A 15,263-nucleotide genomic window follows, 5' to 3' on the forward strand; every position below is an offset into this window, starting at 1 on the left:
TGCGCTTACCTTTGGTTCGGCATTTGAAGTCTTTAATTTTTTCGTTGGTGGTGGACTACACGCGGCTGTATCCATAGCCTCGTCCACAGTTGTATTGAGTGTTGGTCCAGGCACTGCTGCCACTTTAGTCTGTTCAGGTTTAGCAGCAGAGCCAGCGGCCGTTGCTGACGCTGGACTTGGTGGTGGACAAGGTGCTGCTGCACTTGTTGCAGGTGGTCCAGCCCCTTGTGCCACAGGAAAGCCCGTTCTCGAGCTGGGCGGTGGGCCCTGGGTCTGTTGGGGTGCTGTTGCAGCGGGAGTTGGTCCTTGGGACTGGGCCGCAGCACCCGTTGAATTTTGACTCTGTGACACTGGTCTCGCTGTACCATTCATCTCGGGTTTATTCTGTTGAGGGCCGTGATTACTCTGCGGTTGTTTTTCGTGTTTATCTCTCGCCTTGTCCCTACGATGACCACTTGAACCGCGTTTAGAGCCAGCCGTTGACGAGGCTTGGGGTCCAGAAGCCGCTGATGCCGGGGAGTGTGGCTTGGACTTGTTGGATGATGATGAGGAATTATTGCTTGTTACTTCAGCAATTGAATTTTGGGATGATGTCGACGATGAGGATGATGTCGATGAGGTTGACGATGATGATGAGGAATTTGATGATGATGAATTGCCAGTACCGTCTTGTGACGATGATGTACCATTGATCTCATTGGACTTGACAATTTCGTGTTTGGCCTCGCTGGTCTTTGTACCTGGTTTAGTGCGTTTTATCTTCATTTTGAGGCCCTTGTCAACAGTGGCCGAGTGTTCAACAGCCATTTTGCCGGGATTTCCGGCGTTCGTGTGTACCGCGTTAACCGCGCCGGGCTGTTGCTTACCAGTTGGACCGTTGCCCGTTGAATTATTATTTGTATTAGTGGCTGTTGTTGTATTACCACTGGCGTTAACCGAGTTAACGGAATTTGTTGTATTAACTGATGACGAATTGACGCCGCAGGACGGTAACGCGGAGGTGGACGACGAGCACGACAACGATAAAGAGGCTGACTGACCGTTACCACTTGAAATTATTGTTGACGATGATGAATTCTGGGTTGTCGTTGAATTCTGCTGTACCTGATGATTCTGATTTGTTGTGGCTGTTGCTGCCGAGGCAGGCGTTGAAGCCATCCCGTTTCCCGAGCTCAATTTCTCGTCCCTCGTCTTCTCTATATCAGCATCAAGGTCGATTATAAGATCGCCTATGCCAATGTCCCATTCATTGTCGTCGTACTCGAAGTTGTTGGTCGCATTCGTCGCGGCCGTGTCCGTTTCCCCGGCGTTAGCAGCCACTGTGCTAGCTGTTTTCGACTCACGACACGTCCCCGACTTTTCACAACTCTGTCTTCTACTTTGTTCCTGATAAATATTACAATCGCGATTATTTTTACGCTCACATCTACTTTGGACAGTGTGATTATTACAGCTGTTACCGCCCTTATCACCGACACTTGTCGGTGTTGCTGGTATCGCCGCGCACGGCGAGATTCCTTTGCGGTTTGAATTAGGGAGGCGACCGCCTATTGGCGTGGTCGCCATGCCCTTGGAACCGTTTCCCCGGCGCCCGCCAGCCTTGCCACCGACTCGACGCCTTTTCTCGCCGGTCCCGAGTAGGATCCGATGGTTAAAGTGCTTGAACCCCGACCACCACCCGCAAGACGCTCCTCGTCCATCGAACACATCACTTATCACCTATTTCTACACCCTGGTACACCTCGTTTCCGCTACCACTCGCTCCACTATTTCTACTCCACTCTCAAGATCTCTCTCTTTTTCCCTCTTTCACCCTCTCTCTCTCCCTCTTTCGTTTATAATCGCCTTTAATCCCCCTCGATCCTTTCACGTCTTCACAATTCACCGGTGCACCAATCACCACTTATTTCAACACACCATTTCACTCTCTATTTTCGACAACCGCTTTTCCAATAATCTTCTCCTCTCAATATCACAGCCACCACAATCACCAACTCATCATCACTTCAGTAATCACTCATATCAATCCTGGCGTGTGACGTGTAACCAACTATCTCCAGGATACTCCTCTCTCAATCCCTCGGAAGCGAGCCCCTCCGGCATTGGTCCCATTCTATAACATAAAGACAGAACAACCGGTCAGTTGATTCGTAACAGAAAATGAGAAATAGGTTTTCATGTTCATTAATCTTATAAGGGGGTAGGAATTGGTGAGAAGGGAGTGAGAGACTTCATCTCTGAGCTCTCTTCTGTACGCCTTGCCAACAAATTGGTATTCCCACTTGGGTAGGAATTCGTGTCAGAGAACGATTAATTTTACCGGCAGCATTTTGGCGACAATCCAAAACGCAGACGATGCGCCTCGCCAGAAAGAGAGAGAGAGAGAGAGAGAGAGAGAGAGAGAGAGAGAGAGAGCATCCATTCCATTCTCGTTGATTCAAGCACGTTATATCTAGTTACTTCGTTCATACCAGTGTCTCATTCTTACTCAATTTCTAAATGTACCGTTTCATCTTGTTTAGCGGGGTGAACTGCCCACCGATAACTCGTCTGAGCACTACATCATCATTCCCAATTTATTCAAGTGAGAGACCAATAATCGAAACTATTGAACTTTATCGAATATCTGGATAGAGTTCTCAAATGCAACTCAAATTGCTCATTAAATTCCCGTTGAATTTGAGATGACTGTTCTCATTTCCTTCAATACATTGTCAACAACTTTTGGCTCACTGTTATCTTCTGAGAAACTCAAGTTGGCTTGTTCCACATGATTATTAGGACCCGTCGTCACCTTGCATGTGTCACGTTTCATTGTTTGAGCCAAAAGTCGATGTGCTCGATTCAATTTCAATTGGTGAATGTTTTGTGACGGAAATAATTTTGAATGACAAGTGGCACACGTGGAGACAAAGTCTCTGTTGACGGCTCTGAATAGACACCAACATTGTATTGTACAATCTAATTGGATCTTGGGTGATCTAAAATAATCAAACATGAAGAATTGTAACGCGAATTAAATTGGAATGCTTTAGCGATGTCTAATGGACATTGTAAACCTACAACATGTGTACAACTTTCATCGGGTTGAATACGAGGTGTGGCGTCTGTGAGTTATAAACAATGCCCGGTCAATGGGTGGTTGAGCATAATATTGTCGCTGGTAATTTACAACTGTTGTCCCCAGTCGGTGGTATCAAAGAGCACAAGGTAAACGCAAATGAAGAGAGAAAATAGTGAATGTTGCTGCGGCGAGAGAAACTACATGAATCCTTCAGCGCATACACGGAAGCATTTTTACGCGAGAGAAAGCACTATTTTGAAATCACTAGCAATATGTAATTCAGCATAATCTTTTATTGTCACATTACCCATACACGGCAGGATAATATTGCCTCCAACTCCAATATGTAGTAACTCTGAGGAAAACAAGAAGTCAGGGATAAAAAGAGATGAAGCACACGACTTGTGAGATTGAAGCGGCCACAAAAGGAAAGTTGAGATGGAACAGCGGTTGTTCCACTGGTGTAGGAAGAGATGGTGTTTCCCCAGTTGGGAAGTGATTTAAATCACTCCATGGCAGTGCTAAGAGGTGGGTAGAAAACGGTAACGGGAGAGATGGGTTGAAACATTGTGGAAGGTTACCAGCCGACCCTCGGGAACTTGCAAGAAGTAACGTAGAAATGTAAGTGGAAATACAGTATTTATTCAGAGGGACGATACGTGATGAAAACTACAGGAATTACTCGGCTGAGGGAGGGAGGGGGAGATAAAAAGAGAGAGGCAGGTTAGTTGTTTTTTTTGTCCACGTCTTCCTTCAACTTCCATGCCTCACACATTCGTGCCTGGATGTAATAAAAACTCTGGTCGTATGCCATATGCCCACAGGCTGAAATGCCTCCCTTATGTGATTCTACACCAATATCCCTTTTACGCCCCAATCCCATTGTATTTTCGTCTCCTATGCACTTGTATAAGCATGTGCAAATGTATTCACACTGGCGCACACACATGTATCAAGCCCAATAGTCCTATCACGACCCCAAAAGTCACGATGTAGCAGATGCTCCTCTGTGGCATGGGCTCACTCATCCGTACAACATCACTGGGGCCTCCCTCTTCTTTTTTTACTATTCGTTGGTGTGTGCCCCCTCACCCCTTGTTCATGTGTTGGAGCGTGTACTAGCCATAACACACGCCGTTGCACAATTGAAGGACTTGCAAATCATGACCCTCTTAGAATCATTCCAAAACGATTATGTGTGGGGATTGGGTTGCGGTTGGTTGCCCCGATTTCAGGGGCTTTCGATTTGTTTTTTTTTTTTCAGGGAAGATTGAGTGGTTTTGGGTCTTGGGAGTTGTTGGATCAATTGGTGTTATGGACAATATACCTTCATCACGTGAAACTGGGTCTCTGCTGTTGTTGATGAAGTTTTGTCTCTATTTTGCATGCACACAGAGCGGGAATTGAAATGTACCATTGTGAAATTGAAGTAATTTAAGAGCGATTATATACGCAAGCAGGGAAATTGCTAGACCGTTTACTATGTGCATATTCTCATGTTATGTGCGATGATGTACGTGTATGTACCGTGAGCATGGAACAATGTGTGCATGTCGGGGTGGCAGTATGATATGAGAAGCAGCGGGTTTCATACAGAACACGCAAATTTGCTCAGGTGGTATTTCACATCTGGTAGCGGATATAGTTTGAATTACAGGAGGGGTATTGTGATGGTGGGGAGTATAGATCATGGGACGATCAATGTTGCGATAGTGGTGGCAGAAAACAATGAATTTTCGCATATAATATGGGGAGAACAAGTGGCCCATTGCACAGGTCTAAATCAACTATAGTTTTTTTAAAATAAAAATTAGCTATTTGCTTCCGAATGGATTAATCGAATTAAAACAAAAAAGTGCGTATTCGGTTTTCTGTCATTAATTACAGATTAATAGGGATCCTTCCTGAAGTTTAATCTCAGGAAAAGTTGATAGTTTTTTTTAAAGACAATTTGAGATCAACTTTTTTAGTGAACTGAATTTGTTTTGAATTAGACGTATTGCGTAAAAACAAAATGAATGTAAAATTTGACATCACAAGAGTTCATGCTCCTGATAGATTAATGTTGATATCTCCTCGGTCGTAAGTAAATTATTTAAATTTTATTTTTCTACTGAATAGTTGTCCTTAAACTGGATTTGAGACCAGTCTAACTTTTTTGCTAATGAATTAGCAATTTGCTTCTGACTGGTAAATTGGGGAAGAAGATATATCAGCCATGAAACCTTAATATGATACCTAAATGTCCCAAATGTCTAACATGAGCTCCATATGCCCTGGTCAAACATCTAACAAACGCCGACTAAATTCAAATTAAACTGGTTTAAACTCCCACTGAACATTGATTAAACTTTGACGAAACCTTGGCTAAGCCCTGATTAACCTCCGACTAAATCCCGACTAAACCATGATTAAACCTCGATTAAATGTTTTAAAGCTATAATTTCAAAGCAAATGATACGATCGCCATTATCTTCCAACTCGACCGAGATAACATCCAAACGAATACTTTAAGCCATAATTGGAAAGATTCCGACGATTATATTTTCAATGATTCTCGAACAACTAAATTTGAAAAAAGCTCCCACACATACATACATACATAAGGACGATCTAAAAACAGCACATTCGAGCTCCAGAGACCAAAATTAGCCATCGTCACACAAAAAACGGAAATTTCAAATTTTCAAAATACAATGCGTTCATTCGAAAGTAAAAATGAACATCCGAATGGATTGAGAACCGAGTTCTTGAATTGGTGACAGCATACTTCCAAAAATACGCTGGCATATGAAGTTATTCACGTCAGAATGATCAAAAAGACTCATCAATATTAGATAGACACCAGGCCAGACAATGCCCTGAAATATTGAACAACCATTATCCCACAATAACCCTGGATGTTGCTATACCCCACGGCCTACCGCACTCGAAGACATTTCTAATTCACCATTGCATTACAGTCTTGAATGGATCGTAAATACAGAGGCAAACGGAAATCCGTGAATCGTTAGTGTATTGAATCGCGTACAAATTATGTCAACTTGATATTCCATCACACCTGTCTCGGTTGAGCAGGCTGGTTGGAGGCCGGTGAGGGTTAGAGGTGGAGTTTGCCCGTAGCTTGAATAATTGAGGACTCGTGGAGAGCCAGGAATGGCTAACGCCCGTTTACCTACCACTGCCCCAGAGCATCAGAGTCCGTCTGACAATAACCTGAATGATCCAAGCGCGAGACATCTCCATTCTTCAAATCAATGGATTAACATTCACCAGCCGAGTCATGCCATTCTCATTACAACTGTTGTGAATGTTACAACGCCAGCGGAAATGACTAATTGACATTATAATTGACAGACATTAGAGTGAGAAGGAGCAAAGTAGGCAATCAATCTTGAAACAACAGCGAAAAACTGTCTAGCGCACTATCCCGGAAATAGCCGCAAATTAGGCTTGAGTGGAGCTTTAGCGTCTCAGTTAGTTTGTTCGGTTGAGGCCAAGGGTCATGGCTTGAATGAACCTACTGTAACTAGGTCTGTCCTCTCCCTGATGGACGACTCATTGGGAAAGAGCATGTGAAGCGTGTGACTAGATACAAGTGGCGATTGCGCAGCAAAGACAAAACAACTCGAATTGCTCCTTTTTTTGGGAATAATGAAAGCAACAAGAACTTGTTGAAGGATCCCATCAGTGTCACCACTAGGAGCCAACCGAGATCATGCTCACCACCATAATCAAAAAGGAAATGGTAACGAGAGCTCAACGTACGTCTGCCGGAAGTACTTGTCAGCCACTTAAGTAGGCTTTGGAGGGGTTGACGCGATGTGTATTATTTCGAAGTGTACGTAACCGGCTCGTGCTACACCAACGACCCGCAGGAACCATACCCACTCTCTTCTATATACGTGCTGTAGGCCATCCCAACTCGAGCGTTGCTCATAATTGGTATCGTGCCTCCGATCCAACACGTATAACGCCGGAGCTATATCTTTCGGTACCTCTACATGAACAGTTTCATGTAGAAGGGAGCACGCTAACTTATCGGGTGGTGTAGCCAGTGATGGAGAGCCTGCATTAATCCCGAAATAAGCATTTTTATTTTGTAGTTTTTTTAGAAGTTGTTTCAACGGAGCTGATGCATTTTTAGATGTGCCGTGTCATGGCGATTCAGCGGAGCTGATGCATTATTAGATGTCGTATACGTGCCATTTTAATCGGTCTAGCCTCATTTTAAAGCTCATGAAAGGATTAAGTCGACTTACATTGTTTTAACGCTTCACTATTGATTTTTATTCGGTTTTTTGATGCATTTTTAGATATGCTGTATCGCGACAATTCAACGGGTCCATGCATTATTAGATGAGTCGTATGCATGGGTTTTTAGTTGGTCTGATCTCATTGCGAAGGTCATGAAGAGATCTTTCGGTTGTTCTACGTGAAATTGGTCAGTTTTTAATGAATATCTGGTAATCTAAGGCAGATGGCAAAATTTTTGTTATAACCTTTTTTGTAAAGCAAATTAAGCGCTACAAAAAAGGTCATTACGAAATTTTCGTTATCTCCCTTGGATTTGCAGATATTCTGCAATTACAGCTAAGAATAAGTCGACTTGAATTGTTTTACCATTTCGCTGCCGATTTGTATTTCGTTTTTTGAGAAGTTGTTTCAACACAGCTGATGCATTTATAGATTTCATAAACATGCCATTTTAATCGGTCTAGCGTTATTTTGAAGCTCATGAAAAGATCTTTGAAGTTGAACGAAAGTTGGGTAATTTTACTGAGTCAGTTTACAATGAATATTTGTTAATCTAAGGCAGATATCAAAATTTTGGTTATAGCCTTTTTTGTAGAGCAAATTAAGCGCTACAGAAAAGGTTATTATAAAATTTTCACTATCCCGCTTGGATTCACAGATATTCCACGAAAACTCAATTCACAACTAACAATAATTCGACTCAAATTGTTTTACCGTTTCGCTGCTGATTTGTATTCCGTTTTTTTCAACTTTGTTTCAACGGCGCTGATGCATTACTAGATGTGTCGTATTATCGACCTTCTGGGATTCACAGGAATAATGAAACTGCCATTCATTCTGGTTATTCAAGTTATTCCGCACATCTTGATGCTTTCTGCGTAATATTTCAGGTGGATGGAGGCTGGGCATATGCACATAGAAACACATACGGATAAATAAATAATACCTATAGGAGCAAAGTGTACGTGCCTTCGTGTATAACGTCGCTTACTTGCCAGTGGAAGCATAAATATTTATACGTTCGTAGACGTGCTGTGCATAAGTGCGCACGCGTGAGTCGTGGATAGAATATCCTTTGGGTTCTGGGTATGTTTCAACCGGGCTTCAACATTTACTTGTGTTTGTGCACCAATACTGCGACGAAATCAATGGGTGTGTGTGTGGAGAGCATTCTCCGGGGAGCTCGGAGGAACAGCAGATAGTGGAAGATTTTCGGATGATATTACGAATTCTCGAATCGTTTCAGACGCGAGGAAGGAGAGCTCCCGCAATTTTTTTTTATTATAAACTGCTTTCAGAGTCGTTTGCGAACGGGTAATTACATGCTTTCGGCGCTGAGGGGTTCAGCACAGCGTGTAATTGATTTGTTGATCCCTTTGTATGTCATTACAAGAAAAATATCGGAAAATAATCATGTGGTTGTTCTTCGAAAGGGATAAATGACACGGAATAGATGTTCCAACGAAACCTTTTATACAATTCCCCACGTGTGGTTTTTTTTTCTCCTTGTGTTCCACTTTGTAGACCCCTCGAGGCATGTCACACTGTAATACACGTACGATCGAGTGAATGAAAATAAACGATGTGTCAACACTTTATTGGCTTTCAGTTCAACAACCAGTGGGTTTATTAATTGAATTTCGGTCTGAATAAAAATGTGAATGTCTTGGCGACTCATTATTACTCTTTTAACGTTTCACGGAAGTTCAGCATTTGCACGACTCGGGGTGTTCATTGTAATCTAGTTGAAGGTGCTAAATTACTGATTGCTAATCATAAATTCTATTGGATATTTGCATAACAACCGCGACTACATTTTTTAGCATGTGTTAACTGCGTAACGCTGTGGAATTTAATGTTTGATAATAATGTAACGGGTATGCTCGTTCCAATCAAATTGATCGGCTTGATTTATTCATTATTTTAAATGAAGTAACATTTGATAACATCTGTTTGATGAAGCAGTTTTAATGCTGAATATGGCCTGAACGAATGATGCGATTCTAATGGGTCGGGTTTCATTTTTAAGCTTATGAAACGATCAACGAGAATCGAAGAATACCTATTTACCCTATTAATGTTTGGTAATAATAGATATGCTCATTCTAATCAAACTGATCGTGTTGATTTATTCGTTATTATAAATGAAGTAACATTTGATAACATCTGTTTGATAAAGCATTTTTAATTTTTAATATCTCCTGGTTGCATTTTTAAGCTTATAAAACGATTTTTGAAATGAGAAAATCGTTGGGGAATTTTATTCTGCTGATCTAGAATCATTGAAGATCAGAAAGACCTGTTAGTACAGTAGAGGCTTCCTATAAGATACCTTAGGGACAGTAGGAGAGTGGAATTCCGGGAACCCCTATGCCCCCACTACGCGCTCCCATAGAGAGGAGAATAATAGGGATCAGCGGATTTCAAATAAGATACCTCGCTCTTTGCGCCCGAATTCAATGAAATTTTCATTTTTACTGAATGAATATCGATAACTAATTAATTTATGTGTGATTACACGGAGAGAAATGTTCAGTAAAAATTACGGAACTCATAATTCACTCGCCGATTACGGAATCGACTTAGAAAATTTAAGTGACGGTATCGTAATTTTTTACAGGAGATTCAGATAAAAATTACGGAACGCTCCGGAAAAATTCCGTGACAATTTTGTAAAATTTCCTACAACCACATTTCGCTCCGGAATTACGGAAAAGATACGTCATTTTTATTGAATATTTCTCTCCGTGTAATGTTTTGAATTTGTATCGTCCGCGTTCCCTTTTCTCTCTAAACATAACCCCGCGCGATAGAATGGCAGCTGATGTTGGGGGATTGTTGGTGGACTCGAGAATAATCACAGACGAAAAATTACGATTTTTCGATGGGGAAAGTGAAAAAAAAATCAATGTATATTTCCATTACTTGGAAAAAGTGGTGTGACCCCCCCTTAAGGTCATTAGACCCTCATGATAACTTCGTTCGTCCCTCCCGTCTGACCCTTAACACCGTTTGATGCTTATAACTACTCTCTTCCCGTTGAAAAATGACCGGGCCCATAGGTATCTTATAAGAAGCCCACGGAACATAACCATTCGGGAGGCGACAAAAGTGCCGAGAGTGGGGGTAGGCCTCGAGCGCTCGGAGCGCGAGGTATCTTATACGAAGCCTCTACTGTATTATTTATTCAATTCATTTATTTCTCTGATTTTACATAAGTCTTCTTTGTTTCACATCTTCACCAGCCTTTAGTAGTAATATTTAATTAGACCCCATTAATGTTTGTTAATAATGTAATGTAATGTTTGTTGATGATGTAAGACGCTCATTCCAATCAAATTGATCGTATTGATTTATTCATTACGTAATGTATTTAGGTTTGGGTATAACGATAACTGTCAGAGCAAGCCGTCATCGCATTCTCGGTGTTTTTATATTCCATTTGTGATGTTAATATGAGTTTTTTACTGCAAATGTTTATTCCTGCAGTATTGTTAGCGTTTAGGACCTTGCTTTGATTACGCCAAGGTAGCTGTGTCTTAATTAACTTGTCCTGTTCTATTTATTTAGTTCTTGATTGTGTCCAGTATGTAGACGTTTTTATGGTTTTATGTTTATTTATTGTTTTTCCAGAGTCTGATGAAGCGAAAGTATTTAGCAAAACGCCGCACTATGACAATTTAATCGATGTTGTGAACTCATTTCTCCGCTATCCCTATGGACATTCGGTTTGATTTATTCGTTATTATAAATTAAGTAACTCTGGACAACATTTATTTGATCAAGCATATTTTATTTTGAATATCCACTGAATGAAATATGCGATTTCAAGGGATCTGTTCTCATTTTGTACCCTATTAGTGTCTGTTAATAATGTAATGGATGTGCTCGCTCCAATCAAATTGATGGAGTTGATTTATTCATTATTGTAAATGAAATAACGTTTGGTAACGTCTGTTTGATGTAGAGTTTTTGATTTTGAATGTCCCCTGAACGAATGATGCGATTTTAATGGATTTGTACTCATTTTGAAGCTTCATAAAAAAAAATTGATATAAACACAGAGTTGGGGAATTTCACCAAAGAAGACCTATTTACACTATTAATGTTTGTTAATGATGTAATGGATATGCTCGCTCCAACCAAATTGATCGAGGTTTATTCATTATTATAAACGAAATAACATTTGATAACGTCTGTTTAATGAAGTATTATTAATGTTGAATATCTACTGAACTAATGAGGCGATTTTAATGGATCTGTTCTCATTTTGAACCTTATGAAAAGATTATTGAAATGAACACAAAGTTGGGGAATTTTATTCTGCTGATCTCGAATTATTGAGGATCAAACAAGACCTATTTACCCTACTAATGTTTGTTAATAATGGATATGCTCACTCCAATCACAGGATCAAACTGATCGTGTTGATGTATTCATTATTATAAATAAAGTAACATTTGATAACATCTGTTTGATGAAGCATGTTTAATTTCGAATATCTCCTGAACGAATGAGGCGATTTTAATGGATCTGTTCTCATTTTGAATCTTATGAAAAGATCACCGAAATGAACACAGAATTGAGGAATTTCACTCTCCTGATCTCTAACTATTGAGGATGAAAGAAGAAGACCTATTTACCCCATTAACGTTTGTTAGTGATGAAATAGATATGTTGGCTCCAATGAAATTGATCGTGTTGATTTATTCATTATTATAACTAAAGTAACATTTGATAACGTCTGTTTGATGAAGCATGTTTAATTTCGAATATCTCCTGAACGAATGATGCGATTTTAATGGATCTGTTCTCATTTTGAAGCTTATCAAAAAATAATTCAGTTGATCTTGACTTATTAAAGATCAAAGAAGCCTTGTTTTATCATATTGTATCCACAAGCTGAATAACCATATTGCACTGTCCTACATGACACATCATCAAACATGCCTATTCAATCCCAAGGATTAAAACCTCCTACCACGAGATAACACGCTCGCAACGTTCTATTGGAAAAAATACTGATAGTGCATCAGCTATCAGCCGAAGAGGGAAAAAAAACTCGAAAAAGAAGAAAAACTACGGAAAAAAGATGGATGAATATCCATAGGAATAATGAAAACAGTATTGGCCTTCCTAATCGACAGTTTTTTTTCGTTTCGTGATAAGCGAAATAGGTTAACAAGTCGAATAATTCTTTTCTTCAAGTGGAAAAATGACTTAATGACAACTGTTTATCAGACGAATTATCTTGTAGTAGTTTCAGTTACTTCAGTGTCTTGTACTTATCCATATGCGAGTGGAAAATAGATTGCGGTTGAGAAACTCGATCTTCTCGATTCATCACTCACTTTTAGGTGGATATTTGTCAGACACTCAAACAACTCAAAGTGTTTTCGCAATTACTAAAATTATTATTGATTCCTGAGAACTATTATTATTAGTATGATATTTGAGTAAAATGCATGACTTGCGGTAGAAAGAAAACTTAGAAATCGGCACAAGGACGTATAAATCATGGTCGTATAATCGGCTGCTATTGACAGGCTGAAAAAAAACGAGAGAAATACCGATTATGTTTGACATTTTTCGAGCATCTTTTTTACTTTTAAATGTTGAAAACAATGACTTCTATTTCTCGTTCTGCTAAACGCACCAATTACATGGAAATTGAGCATTGCAAGTAAGACAATACGTGATGTTTTAGCGTTGGAAAAAAAAAAGTTGAGATTCCTCTCAACGATTAACTTTTCAATGACCGGAAATCTTCCGGAGTTTCATTTCGACGTTGAGCAACAATGGACTATAACTTGTGGAAAATTTGAGATTGGGGTTTGAGGTTGAGACGAAATGGCAAATGTGGTGACGTGCGGATGAAGACAATAGAAAATTTCGAGAATTCCTGCGCATGGAGTGAGGCAAACTTTTCCAAATATAAAAAATGTTACACAATATCTGTTTAACTGTCTCCATCTCCATACACACTAAACCAATATTTCCATTAAAAAAAACAACATAAATATTTGTGATTCACTTGTTGACAGAGGTATTCCTGCAGCTCAAATATTTGAAAAGAAATTATGAATACATTCTATGGCGACAATGACAACGAGATAAAGAAGTAACTTGTTACCTGATAATAAGTCCCCGTAATATGAAAAACTTCGTACAACTGTGTTTGATAAATACACATGTCATAATTAAACACATGTAGCCGTTGTCAAGCACAAGACGTAAAAATTCTTTCCTATCGAATGGATGGTGGAAGAATAATGAAAAATTTGTTGAGAAGATCCTCGTCGATTAAAAATCGAAGGGATAAATGGGTTATCTGCAGTTGTGCGGTATCGGAGATAGATTGAACACGAAGTTATACGTCACGATGATGTGTGACATGTGAATGCAATTGCGGAAGTACAAGGTAAATGATAGAGATCGATTCGAGTAATTGAGAAGGCCGTTGTAAGCATTACAAAGCATTGGTACTCATGCGAATGATTAATTAAAAAATTGGATATTGTGAGTGATTACAGCGTCAGACTCGCAATGATCAGCAGTAATTATGGATCAGGAATAAACTGCGTGTTATGCAGAAGCCGTAAAAGTGAACAACTGTGCAACCTGATCACAAAAGAGAATTGAATACCATTCTATAAAGCATGAATAAACGAATCATAATTGTCCAAATCATTTAGGTCAGAGGAAAATAGAATAATTCTGATGAGATGAACAACAGATTAATTGAATTACCGTGTTAACTAACTAAAAATTGATAACAGTGTGGGCACGCACGTTTACCAGAGTATCAACAAACATTGAATTCCAGAAATTCACACTTTAAAATGTGTTCTGAAGGAACTGAATTGTAATTATGATTAAAATCTTATTCAACAACATGAGCAAATCATTCGTTGTAATGTGAAAATTTGGTTCTCCCTAACAGTATTGCTTTTTACAATGAGAATGATTATAAACAATTAATTGAAAAAAGGAATATCGAATCCGTCACAAAAAGAGCATAATGAAAGGGCCTCAGTAGTACATCTAAAGACTCTCATAACATTCAGTATACAGTTAATAACCTCCAAGTGCACGATATGTCAAGAGGATTCTATCTCTCGAAATTGTGGGTTTCATGCCTCTGTGTGTGTATTCGGCGAGGCGGTAGGCGCAGGAGCACATGGTGGCATCGATCGGGAGAGCGGAGAACCAGCGAGCGAGACAAAGATAAACCCAAGTGGAGAAAAAAGAGAGAATGAGAAAAGAGAAAACATGGTCACACTATAACAATCCAGCTGAACACGGGTACGTTCCCATATCCGTGCGATAAAACACGATCGATGAACCTTTCTCACTCTCTCTCTCTCTCTCACACTCTTTCTCTCTTCTCGGCTAATGCGACCATCACAGCTCGGGCACTCAACGCCAAATTGCTATAATATTTCGGGGCAGCTTGGTGGCCAGCCAAACGCGTCTTTCTTCTTGTTCCGTTCTGCTCTGTTCTTGCATTACTATATATGTCGCGTGGGGATTATATACGTATATACGATCGGCTCGTACAAAACGGACGTTTCCTTTGTCCCACGCTTGTAAACCAATTTCACGGAGCAAGCGCCGGCAAATGTGGAGCGATAGAAAATTTTATCTGAAATTTTGAGTTTAATTCCGCGGAATACACAACGACTATTGATCAATAGGGAATTTTATAGCAACCATTCATTGATATATAATTTCCTTGGTGAAAAATTAGCACTCAATGTCGGGCATTCCTACCATACTCTGAGAGAAAAACAAACACGTTGTCAAACAAGTCTGGTTTGGGCCAACAAAATCGCTAGTTGAAAATTGCCAAAAAAGAATTTGTTTTGTTGGAATTTGAAAGTCTAAAACATGAATAATTGCTCTGCTTTCGATAGCAACGAAATATTTGGCTCAAGAGGCG

At 39.9% G+C, this 15,263-nt stretch overlaps 1 protein-coding gene across 2 annotated transcripts in view; it reads right to left on the reverse strand.

Moving 5' to 3' along the window:
• Positions 1–15,263, reverse strand: part of LOC107037804 (zinc finger protein 608) — a 112,382-nt gene that overhangs the window by 62,668 nt on the left and 34,451 nt on the right. For both annotated transcript variants that reach the window (XM_029126086.1, XM_015256557.1), the window contains exon 2: positions 10–2,113. In XM_029126086.1, coding sequence (XP_028981919.1) covers positions 10–1,566 — 1,557 coding nt within the window. In that variant the 5' untranslated portion in view covers positions 1,567–2,113. The remainder of the gene's footprint in view (positions 1–9; positions 2,114–15,263) is intronic.

Source organism: Diachasma alloeum, unplaced genomic scaffold (genome assembly GCF_001412515.2).
Source record: "Diachasma alloeum isolate Michigan unplaced genomic scaffold, Dall2.0 Dall_scaffold_00271, whole genome shotgun sequence".
Lineage (NCBI taxonomy): Eukaryota > Metazoa > Arthropoda > Insecta > Hymenoptera > Braconidae > Diachasma > Diachasma alloeum.